This window comes from Balaenoptera physalus (assembly GCF_965194825.1).
Source record: "Balaenoptera physalus genome assembly, chromosome: X".
NCBI lineage: Eukaryota > Metazoa > Chordata > Mammalia > Artiodactyla > Balaenopteridae > Balaenoptera > Balaenoptera physalus.
In genome coordinates, this window is record NC_138903.1 from 13,624,655 (window position 1) to 13,636,639 (window position 11,985).

The 11,985-nt window shown below is 39.1% G+C and overlaps 1 protein-coding gene and 1 long non-coding RNA gene across 9 annotated transcripts in view; one reads left to right on the plus strand and one right to left on the minus strand.

Moving 5' to 3' along the window:
* CA5B (carbonic anhydrase 5B) overlaps positions 1-6,003 on the plus strand; it is a 30,841-nt gene extending 24,838 nt beyond the window's left edge. For all 8 annotated transcript variants that reach the window (XM_082447225.1, XM_082447223.1, XM_082447222.1 and 5 more), the window contains one exon: positions 4,883-6,003. In XM_082447225.1, the coding sequence (XP_082303351.1) occupies positions 4,883-5,062 (180 nt within the window). In that variant the 3' untranslated portion in view covers positions 5,063-6,003. The remainder of the gene's footprint in view (positions 1-4,882) is intronic.
* LOC309652986 overlaps positions 1-11,890 on the minus strand; it is a 28,552-nt gene extending 16,662 nt beyond the window's left edge. The window contains exons 1-2 of the long non-coding RNA XR_014258948.1: positions 9,489-11,890; positions 8,761-8,818 (exon numbers count right to left, since the gene is read on the minus strand). This is a non-coding gene — a long non-coding RNA (uncharacterized lncRNA). The remainder of the gene's footprint in view (positions 1-8,760; positions 8,819-9,488) is intronic.
* Between the last annotated feature and the right edge of the window lie 95 nt (positions 11,891-11,985).

Sequence of the window (11,985 nt, forward strand, 5' to 3'; positions counted from 1 at the left end):
AAGTCAGTTGTTTTGACCCTGGAGTCTATTTTTTCCTTAGCAACTAAGCGGTGATTACTGTGTTAATACACAAATTCTATTTAATTCATAACATAACTGAACTGCAATAATATTTGCTTATGCTTGCTTTATGGGATTTTAATTAATCACAAAGCATTTTCACAAGAACAAAAGGTTCCAGAACCTTTTTTATGAAGCCAGGATAACTGACACCAACACCCACCAAAGATCAGACCAAAAAAAAAAAAAATCTACAGACTGGTATGTCTGAAGGATATATTTTTTAAAAAGCTAAAATAGGGACTTCCCTGGCAGTCCAGTGGTTAAGACTCCACGCTCCCAATGCAGGGGGCACGGATTCGATCCCTGGTCGGGGAACTAAGATCCCGAATGCTGCACGGCATGGCCAAAAAAAAAAGCTAAAATAATATTTTAGAAACAGAAGCCAGCAGTACGTTAAAAGAAATATATACTTTGTAAGAACCTATTGTATAGCATAGGGAACTCTACTTATTGCTCTGTGGTGACCTAAATGGGAAGGAAATCCAAAAAAGAGGGGGTATATGTACACATATGGCTGATTCACGTTGCTGTATAGCAGAAACTGACACAGCAGTGTAAGGCAACTATACTCCAATTTAAAAAAAAAAAAAAGGGGGGGGGGCTTCCCTGGTGGCGCAGTGGTTGAGAATCTGCCTGCCAATGCAGGGGACACGGGTTCGAGCCCTGGTCTGGGAAGATCCCACATGCCACGGAGCAACTAAGCCCGTGAGCCACAATTACTGAGCCTGCGCGTCTGGAGCCTGTGCTCCGCAACAAGAGAGGCCGCGATAGTGAGAGGCCCGCGCACCGCGATGAAGAGTGGCCCCCACTTGCCGCAACTGGAGAAAGCCCTCGCACAGAAACGAAGACCCAACACAGCCATAAACTAATTAATTAATTAATTTAAAAAAAAAAACAAAAAAAAACTTGTCTCATTGTTCCTGTCTGGATTCCTGGTTCTCAAAAACTTCCCTCCCTTCCCTCTTTCAAAAAAAAAAAAAAAAAAAAAAAAAGGGACTTCCCTGGTGGTCCAGTGGTAAGACTCCGCACTCCCAATGCAGGGGGCCCGGGTTCAATCCCTGGTCAGGGAACTAGATCCTGCATGCAGGCCTCAACTAAGAGTCCGCATGCTGCAACTAAGAGTCCACATGCCGCAACTGAAAAAAAAGATCCCGCATGCCACAACTAAGACCCAGCGCAGCCAAAAATAAATAATAAAATTTTAAAAAAAGAAATATATATTTTGTCCAAGTAGTAGTTATTCCAGTAATGCAAGGATGGTTCAATATCACGAATGATATTAATTCATCATATCAGTGAATCTAAATATATTTTAAAAATAATCATTTCCATAGATTCTTAAAAAGCACTAGCAAAATTCAACATTCAGTTTTTTAAAAAATTTTCAATAAAATAGGAATGTATGGAGACTTCCCTAACTTGATAAAAGAGATTGATCTCAGTTCTAAAGTATATAGTATGCTTAATACGGAAAAGAGTATTACTATGTTAAATTTTAACTGAAGTTATATTTTGGAAGTAGTCAATGTAATTAGACCAGAAAAGAAAAAATAAATGAGAGAAACAATAAAAAGAACTACTGCAAAGATAATTCAGTAATTAGTGGAGTACAATATTAATTTCTAGAAATCAGTACACTGGACATGTATAAATCACAATCAGTTAAAAGATATAATGGAGGGCTTCCCTGGTGGCACAGTGGTTAAGAATCCGCCTGCCAATGCAGGGGACACGGGTTCGAGCCCTGGTCTGGGAAGATCCCACATGCCACGGAGCAACTAAGCCCGAGCGCCACAACTACTGAGCCTGCGCTCTAGAGCCCGCGAGCCACAATTACTGAAGCCCACGAGCCACAACTACTGAAGCCCATGTGCCTAGAGCCCGTGCTCTGCAACAAGAGAAGCCACTGCAGTGAGAAGCCTGCACACTGCAACAAAGAATAGCCCCCGCTCGCCATAGCTAGAGAAAGCCTGCACGCAGCAACAAAGACCCAACGCAGCCAAAAATAATAAATAAGTAAAATAAATAAATTTTTAAAAAAGATATAATGGAAGAAAGAATGCTGTTTATAATGGAAAAAAAAATACAAAATACCTTGGAATCAGCTTAACAAGAAAACTTAAAACATTTCTGAAGAACACAAAAGACTCGAGTTGATAAAATTCATTCCATGTTATTGAATAGGAAGACATCATAGACACCTGTGATGTCAATTCTCCTTAAGTTGTTATTGGCCATGAATTGTTTATTCTTCATAAATTTGATGTAATCCCAATAAATATACCAATAGGATTTTTTTAATATAAATTTATTTAAAAAAATTTTTTTTTATTTTTGGCTGCGTTGGGTCTTCATTGCTGCATGCAGGCTTTCTCTAGTTGTGGCGAGCGGGGGCTACTCTTCGTTGTGGTGTGTGGGCTTCTCCTTGTGGTGGCTTCTCTTGTTGCAGAGCATGGGCTCTAGGCACGTGGGCTTCAGTAGTTGTGGCACGCGGGCTCAGTAGTTGTGGCTTGCGGGCTCTAGAGCACACGCTCAGTAGTTGTGGCGCACGGGCTTAGTTGCTCCGTGGCACGTGGGATCTTCCCAGACCAGGGCTTGAACCTGTGTCCCCTGCATTGGCAGGCGGATTCTTAACCACTGCACCACCAGGGAAGCCCATACCAATAGGATTTTAAAATAGATATGCTACTTCTAACCTCATGTGTTAAAAGAAAAGTATAAATAAAGAGCCAGGGAAAATTGTGAAAGAGAAAATGAAAGATGATTAAATCAACCAAGTTATAAAGCCTCAATAGTTAAATAGTGCTGTACTGGTACACAAATAAAGAGATCAATCATAGGATGAAAACTGTAGATTGAGAAATATGTCCAAGTACGTACGAGAATTTAGTTTATGATAAAGGTTGCATCTCAGCCCAGTGAGGGGGAAAGATGAGATTATTCAGTAAGAGCGATGGGGACAATCGAGCAGACATTTGGGGGTGAAAAGTTGGATTGACCATTCAAACCTTACACAAGAATATATTCCAGACATATTAAATGTTAAAAATACTGCCATAAAAGTACTAGGATAAGCATAGGAAAATCTTTTCATACGTCCAAATGGAGGAAGCTTTTCTAACCATATATCAAAACCAGAAGTCACAGAGATAGCAACTGGTAAGGTAGACTAAATAATTTTTAAAAAAATTCTGTGTCATGAAAACCACCATAAACAAATGACAGAATTCAGAGTTTGCTCATAAGCCTGGGCTTGGTGGCTTATACATTTATTCCGCTACTATCCTTCATATTTAAAAATTGACATAACACTGAAAAATAAATAAATTAAATAAATAAATCAGAGGGTCAGTGGCCCATGTGAGGACTTTTCAAATGAAATTTCAACACAGAAAATTCAGTAAGAAAAAAATGTTAGCTGTCATCAATAATCCTAGTTACCTACAATCTTACCACTAAGTGTTAATCACTGTTTGGATAAATCCTTCTGGTCTTTTACTTATACAGATACACATAAATCCTTCTGTTCTTTCATCTATATAAATATATATAATTTTTTGAACAAAATGGAATCATTCTGTACATGCCATTTTGTTGCTCTTTTCACTCGGTGATGTGTGGAACATTTTATAGATAATAAACATTATCTTCAATATCATTTTTAATGGCTATATACTAGCCCATTTTATAGCTCCAATGAAATGTATTATTGATACCTGGGCTATTTCTAATCTTTTGCAATTAGCCAAATAAGAATAAACTACTCAGACATGTTCCTAATTAATGAGGGTATATGTGTGATTTGCAAGTACGGTCACTGTGTTTGGTGCTTGTCCCTGGTCTACTTGGCCTGAAGTCTTTTATCCAAACAAATCTTCCCATGCTTGCCTGCTGTGCCCTAGGCTGTCCTCTCTGTAGCTACAGTGTGCCTGATTGAGTGAGGAAAAATGCTACGAAGAGCTTTTCCAGCTGGCTTGAAGTCAAGTGTTCTATAACATGGTTGCTCAGAAAGCCAAGGGGCTACTGATGGATGCTATTGCCACACTGGAAAACAAGCCCTTGATTTGGGATCACTCCTTTTATACTGAGCTGCACTGTTCAGTACCTTAGCCACAAGACACGTGTGGGCATTTAAGTTTAAGTATAAATACATTTAAATTGAAACTAAATTAAAAATTTAGTTCTTGGTCACAATGGCCACATTTCAAGCGCTCAGCAGCCAGCCATATGTGGCTTGTGGCTACTGTAATCAACACTGCATAGGACCTTTCCTTCACCGTGGAGAGTTCTATTGGACAGTGCTGGCAGGAGGCATCCCACTGCCTGTTAAGACCTCCACCTGCATTGCCTTGTCCGCAATGCCCAGGTGCGGTAAGCAATCAAGACTACGTTGTTTATGTTAAGGATTCAGTTAAATTTTGAAAAAACAAAACATTTTTGGCACTGTTACTATATGCATCAAGCCTTTTTTTTATTATCCTGTAGCCTGGCTATTTTGCCCATTTAAAGATGAGGTTTCTGAGAACCAAAGATGAAGTAACTTGGACTTGGCACATGGCTAATACGTGGGGGACAGGGCCTTTGACCGCCAGTCTTTGGATCCCAAGTGCCTCGCTGGCTTCACCACCTCCTGCTACTCTCCTCACACAACATTTTATTCCCCGCCCAGCAGTGAAGGGATTCCTGCCCAGAAGTAAATCCTCCTTCTGTATCCAATTTTAGACGAATGTTTCAGGGTAGTAAAAATGAAAGTAATTTATTCATGAAGTAAAGCTGTTTTTCTATTGAAATTATTTATGCTTCTTGTTTCTGTTTCTAGCTTGAGCAATTTCGGACCCTGCTCTTCACTTCTGAGGGGGAGAAAGAGAAAAGAATGGTGGACAACTTCCGCCCCCTTCAGCCCCTATTGAACCGTACTGTCCGCTCATCCTTCCCTCACGACTATGTGCTGAACATACAAGCAAAACCCAAGTCGTCTACCAGCCAAGTACCCCCTTAGACGCCATTATCTAGGTGGTATCTTGCTTAAATATGTACTAGTTCTTTAAAAGTTGCTAACTAGACTCTTTTAAATGCCTGCATTTAATAATTATGGATGTGCCTTTCTTGGTATGGCAGCGCTCCTTAGTCTTTGAGGGAAGCTCTTTGGTAAACAAATTCTTACTTTTATTGATAATGATGTTTATCACTGAAGTACCAGCAAGAGACACAAATTTCTCTTATAGCAACCTGCTGGTAATTGTAATGTCTTTTTATGTGTGACATTTTTGAGCTGTCTTTTTATTGATATGTTTATCAATTGGTGGTTCTACAGAGTTATAAGTAGGGATGATAATCAAAATATTTAACAACTGGTAAGGCACAGACACTGACCATCCCGAATGCAGGCTTTTCAGAAACAGCCACAGGACCCAGATTGGTACTTCTTGGCTGAGCATTGGCTATGGTTTTAGGTATATTTTATTTTAAAACATGAATGTGTATTCTTTTATAAGGCCTTCTCAATGGGTATATTTGCCTCGATTTTCACTTGTCATTACTAGTACAGGATATGATTACTTACTATCAATTTAAAATACAGAAAAAATATTTTGTGAGCTTCCTTGGCGGCGCAGTGGTTAAGAATCTGCCTGCCAAGGCAGGGGACACGGGTTCGAGCCCTGGTCCGGGAAGATCCCACATGCTGCGGAGCAACTAAGCCCATGCACCACAACTACTGAGCCTGTGCTCTAGAGCCCGTGAGCCACAGCTACTGAGCTTGCGTGCCACAACTACTGAAGCCTGCCCGCCTAGAGCCCGTGCTCCGCAACAAGAGAAGACACTGCAATGGGAAGCCCATGGACCGCAACGAAGAGTGGCCCCCGCTCGCTGCAACTAGAGAAAACCCGCGCGCAGCAACAAAGACCCAACGCAGCCAAAAATAAATAAAAATAAAATAAATTTATTTTAAAAAAAAGAAAAAATATTTTGTAATCCTAAAAACACAAGGGTTTACTTATATCCGGAAATCCTTTTGCATTTCTGAAAGTCAGATGTTTTACTTAAAGGCTTGATCATATAGAAAGCATATGCAGAATATTTTAAAGAAAAAGCTTTAAGTGCCTAGAACTTAAAATTCTTTCATGATCCATTTACAGAAATACTTTTCAAAAGGCTAGTAATATAATAGTCTATGGTTTATAGTATTATTTTGAATTGTTTGTACATTGTTTCATAGAATACAATAATATTTTCCACAATGACAGAACTATCTTGACTTCCCTTTAAAACTATCTGAACTTTATTAGTTGAGGTTCTGTGCAAGGCAGGTCATCAACATAAATCTCCTAATTTATACAGTGGTTTAGAAGACTTTTGCAGGGATTTCCCTCATGGTCCAGTGGGTAAGACTCCACGCCCCCAATGCAGGGCACCCGGGTTTGATCCCTGCTCAGGGAACTAGATCCCACGTGCACGCCACAACTAAGAGTTCACATGCCGCAACTAAGAAGCCGCATGCCGCAACTAAGACCTGGTGCAGCCAAAATAAAATAAATAAATAATAAAATAAATAAACATTTAGAAGACTTTTGCTGTAATAGGGAGAGAAACCTGTCAAATAGGCTAAAACCTAGATAATTCTACATATTCTGAGGAATCCATGCCACTGTTGCCCTTGCTTGTAAATACGTGGAACGTTTTTAATTGCCTATGCCTGTGTTCAAATTCAATACTACATTTACTAGTATATTTCTTTCATTAGTATGCTAGTCATCCGATCTGCAAGATAAGGTTGGATGAATATACTTAACACTACTGAACTATACACTGAAAAAGGTTAAGATGGTAAATTTTATTTTAATGTGTATTTTACCACAATTAAAAATAACTAATAAATTCAGTAGGGAAAAAGATAGGATTGGAGTTGTATGTGTAAGTTTGGGGGCATATCTCTGCTCTTAAAAAAGAAGGGGTAAAGGCATTGCTTCTAGAGTGCATGCCTTCTCTGGAGAAGGGAAGCATATATGCTCTAGGAAATGAATAAAATTCTTTAAAAGATTAATATGGGGAAAAAGTTATGTTAACTTTATATATTTTATCTGTTTTAAACCATAGTTATCTTTAAAAGGTAAACACACAAGATATGCATTTTTCAGGGCACACAGGCTTCCCTCCTAGGTCTCTTGCAAATTCTTAATGCAAAATTCAATTGCAGTCAGACATTACATGAAATTTCTAAAAATCTTATATTTGTATTTGTATGGAAATATGTTAATATAAATGTTTCAGACATTACATGAAATTTCTAAAAATCTTATATTTGTATTTGTATGGAAATATGTTAATATAAATGTTTCAGACATTACATGAAATTTCTAAAAAAAAAAAAAAAAAATTCAATTGCAGGGAGTCTTCCAAATTGACTCACAGAATGCCTGACTGGCCCTTCTCTCTCAGAGATACAAAGGATGTATTCATAGAGTGTGTCCCTGTTGGCCACCCCTGATCAACTTACATCTGGTGTTCTGGTATAGTTATTAACAGCACCCTCTTTCACTCTCAGCCATGTCCTGCTTTGCATGACAAATTCTTGGTCACCTTCTCTGCAGAGGTTATGGAAACTGCCTTGGGGATGTGGTTTCTTCCATGCCTTAGTCAGATGACCCCCAAGGGGGTGATGTAAATTCCCTGGCTACTGATACACCCTCAGGGGAAACTTTTCATGTCTCTTCTGCCTCCAAAAAGTGTTTTACTTGTGCCTTCCTAGACATGAAGGGGGAAAATGGGCTTGAGGGCTGTCAAAGGGCTTGAGAAAGAATTCTGTACTAAAATTGCTGCTTATCTTCATTAAATAATATAATAAAACCCTTTCTTTACAATATTAATATTTGTTTAATGACTTTTTCTTCCTATTAGTTTTTTTGAGCATGTAAGGTGTCTATACAATTAGCGAGACAACATGAGATCAGAAAGTGACTGGAAAACTCATGAGGGATTTACTAGAGAGGCAGGAATGGAAAGATCCACCCACTGCTCCTCAGCTCACCAATTTCTATGGAACCAGTGCACAATCTGCTGACATCACCAGTAGGGCAAGCTTCTAGCCCCTTTCTCCTTTCCCAGGGCTACATGGGTTAGGGTGAGGTTGGCTATTCTAAAACCAGGCATCCACCTCAAAAAAGTTTAGGAAGATGTCTTTCCCTTGCTCACTGGGGGGACACATTCTTTTGGCACAATATTAGCAAAAATACAGTATTGTAATCACTTTAGGTATTTTTCTGTTCACTAGAAGACTCAACTTTTGATACCTATTCTACTTAATGTTTTATTGTCTTTTTAATTCAACTTTAAGTTCTTTTATGCAAAATTTTATTGATCAAAATGGATACAGTTCAATTAAGCAAATAAGCTCAATTTTACCATGTAATTAGTACATATTAACAATACTGGCTACTTTACATGTAAATAGTAATGCATTCTTGTTGTTAGGAACTGAATGGTTGTATCCCCCCAAAGTTCCTGTGTTGAAATGTAACCCCCAATGTGATGCTATTAGAAGGTGGGGCCTTTGGGAGGTGACTAGGTCATGAGGTTGGAGCCCTCATGATGGGGTTAGTGCCCTTACAAAAGAGACCACACAGAGCTCTCTCAGCCCTTCCACCATGTGAGGACACAGAGAGAAGATGGGCATCTATGAATCAGTAAGGAAGTACTCACCAGACACTGAATCTGCCATCTGCCAGCACCTTGATCGTGGACTTCCCAGCCTCTAGAACTGTGAGAAATAAATTCCTGTTATTTATAAGCCATCCAGTCTATGGTATATTGTTATGGCAGCCCAAACAAACTAAGACACTTGTCCCTGTGTACATTTTGATCCCTGCTTATCAAATTCAACCTACTCTTCGAAAATGGTACTTTGGTTTGGGTTCTAGGTGGGGATATCAACTCTGCCACCATTCCAGCAGTTGTGTTGCTTTGAGCTTATCACTAGACAAAAGAATCAATAAGAATATTAACTGAATGTAGAATAACTTTATTCACTAATAACTGAATAAGAATTGATTGAATAAAGAATTGAATAAAGAATAACTACCACTGGATAGTTCCCTGCTCCAAAGAAAACTTTTAATCAGTTGTACAAATATAGATTTGCATGCATTTTCATATTAATATGCATTTATAAGTATCTTATCTTGCTATTTTAAGTGATAACTGTAATCTAGAAAATATATAAAGCCTTTGGCATAGCAATGAGTGTTGGAGAGGACTTGAGACCCCACTGTATGTCCTTGAATAAATCTGGTGATTAATACTGAAATTAATGGTAGGTGAGAAATGAAATGTTCTTTCCTGAGAATTTCTGCATTGACCATTCAGTGAGTCCTAGTACCACTGTCCTACTAGAGCAAGAAAAAAAACAAATTAATTGAAAGAGTTCCAACCTGGCATCCAGAGAGTAGACATTTCTTGCTCTCCCTTTATGCTTGCAATAAATGAAAAATACATTTATGGATCATTCTTTGGTCACTTTATAATAACTAAGACTCATATTTAGGGACTTCCCTGGTGGTCCAGTGGTTAAGACTCCACACTCCCACTGCAGGGGACACGGGTTTGATCCCTGGTCCGAGAACTAAGATCCAGCATGCCGCGGCCAGAAAAAAAAAAAAAACCAAAAAAACCCTCATATTTAGTAATAGCATTATCTATTACATCATTTATATGAGTAAAATATTTTCTTTAACTTTTTAAGAACACTCAGCTATTTTCTACTGACAAAATAAGACAAAAGTTTAGGCCTTTTCCCATAGAGAGGGAATAAACCAAAACATACATATTTGAGAATAAGTAGATGTTGTATTTCAGGCACCAAGAAAAATAGAAAATACATGTTACATTGCAGAATAAAGATAAATTTGTTCTATTTATCAGAATATCATAGAATGTATCTTTGCATTACATTTTTACATACCTTATTTTTATCTTATGATTTATCGAATTCAAATGATGGTAACTGTAGTTTGGAAATGGAATTGGCTTTTAGAGTAACTTCTGTAATGAAATTAACTTGAGCAATTTAAGCTTATTCATGAAAATGAATGCAGCAGTTAACTGTTGAAGATAAACATCTAACTCCTATAAAAGGAGATTTGCATTCATTTCTAAATCAGAATAAAATCGAAATCTGTATCCTTTTTTAATTAGAAGTATCTTCCTAGAAGACATTCTTAGTTATTCTGACATGAAAGTTTGGTCTGATTCATAAGAAATGTTACAGCAACCCAAACACTGATGCTTTCAGAATGGCAGCAATTCTCAGCATAAGTCCTGGTCACAGGAACCAGCAAAATTGGAGATTTGCACAGCTATATTTTGTGCCACCCAGGGCATTCTCTAGTTAGAGGCCATAACTGCCAAGTCTCCACCTTCAAGAAGTTTAAGATTTAGTGCCAGATGCAGTCTTATGAAGGCAACAAAGTACAGTATAGTGTGACAGGTGTTATAAAAGGTGAAATACTTGTGCTGGGAGCACCCCCAGGACAAGTACCTAACCCACTCTTGAGCGGGTTGGGGAGTTTTCACGCTGCTGCTGCCGTTAATAACAGATAAAGTTTTGGGGACACTAACTATTGCCAGGCACTAGGCCAACATATAGCATTCCCTTGATTTTTACAGATGAGAAAACTGAAGACTAAACATTAGGAACTGGGAGTTCCCTGGCAGTCCAGTGGTTAGGACTCGGCCAGAAAAAAAAAAAAATTAGGAATTTACTCAAGATCAGAGAGCCAAGGCTTGAGTTTCCCAGTCCATCCAATTCCAAAGTCTATGTCCCTAATTACCGATGCACTGAGCTGGACAAGGTCCACTTGGAAGCTTGTTACTGCAAGTGTCTTTGTAAGAGGGAGTAGGGCAGTTTATGAAGAGTTTGGGCTTCTGCTGAATGATTTCAAGGAGGGACTAGGGAAACAGGCAGCTTAGTAATTGGGTATCTCAGTAATTTTGATTTGGAGGAGAGAGGGAAAAAGGTAAGCCAGGGAAGTTATCCAATTATCAAATGATGGGGGGTGTTAATCCTTTTGCAGTCGCAACGTGCCCTTGGGAGAAACACTTTTTTCTTGGTCTTGTCCCTGGCCTTGTATGTGTAAATCACAGTCTAATTATTAGCAGGGTTTATTTTGCTTTCTCAGTCCCTTACTCTAGTTGCCCCAGTTTAATTCCTTGTCACCTCTCACCTAGATTGCGTTATTCCGGCTGTACCCTTTATATTGCAAACCAGAGTAATTTACCTAAAACACAAATATGATCACAACAAGCCTCAACTTAAAATCTTGCAACGGTTCTCCGTTCCCTACAGAGCATAGTTAAGGCTTCGTGGAATGGGCCTCCTCCACAACCTAGCCCCAGCGGTATTCAAGGAATACCGCTGTATTCCTTGAAACTTTCAAATTGCCCTTTATATTCGATGGCCAAAATTCTCGCGGTTCTGGCAGATCCCACCTTGTTTCACCTCTTAGTGCCTTTGCTTATGCTGGTTTACCTGCAATTCCATTACCACCCTCTCCACCTGAGTAAAGGTCGTATGCCTTCAAAACAACTCAGGCATCAGAAAGCTCTCCCTGAATCTCCAGGCGGACTATGTTAAGTAATCTTAGTTGCCTGTACCATATTATCTAATCTATGAATTGGTCCTTCTCTGCCTCTAGATTGTAAATTCCTTGGGAGTAGAGGTTGCACCTTTGCAGCCTCGGTAGTTAATTTTGCCTATAGAGCCAGCAGGCGTGAATGGAAGGGGGCGGCGTATGGAGCTTTGTCTGAGGCGTTGATAGGTGGAACCATGGAAGGAGGCAGAGCCTCGGACTGGAAAGCAAGGCGAGCAGCTTGTGTGAGATGAGGCTTTGTGAATGGACGAGGAGAAAAGGGGAGGTGTGACTTTAACTT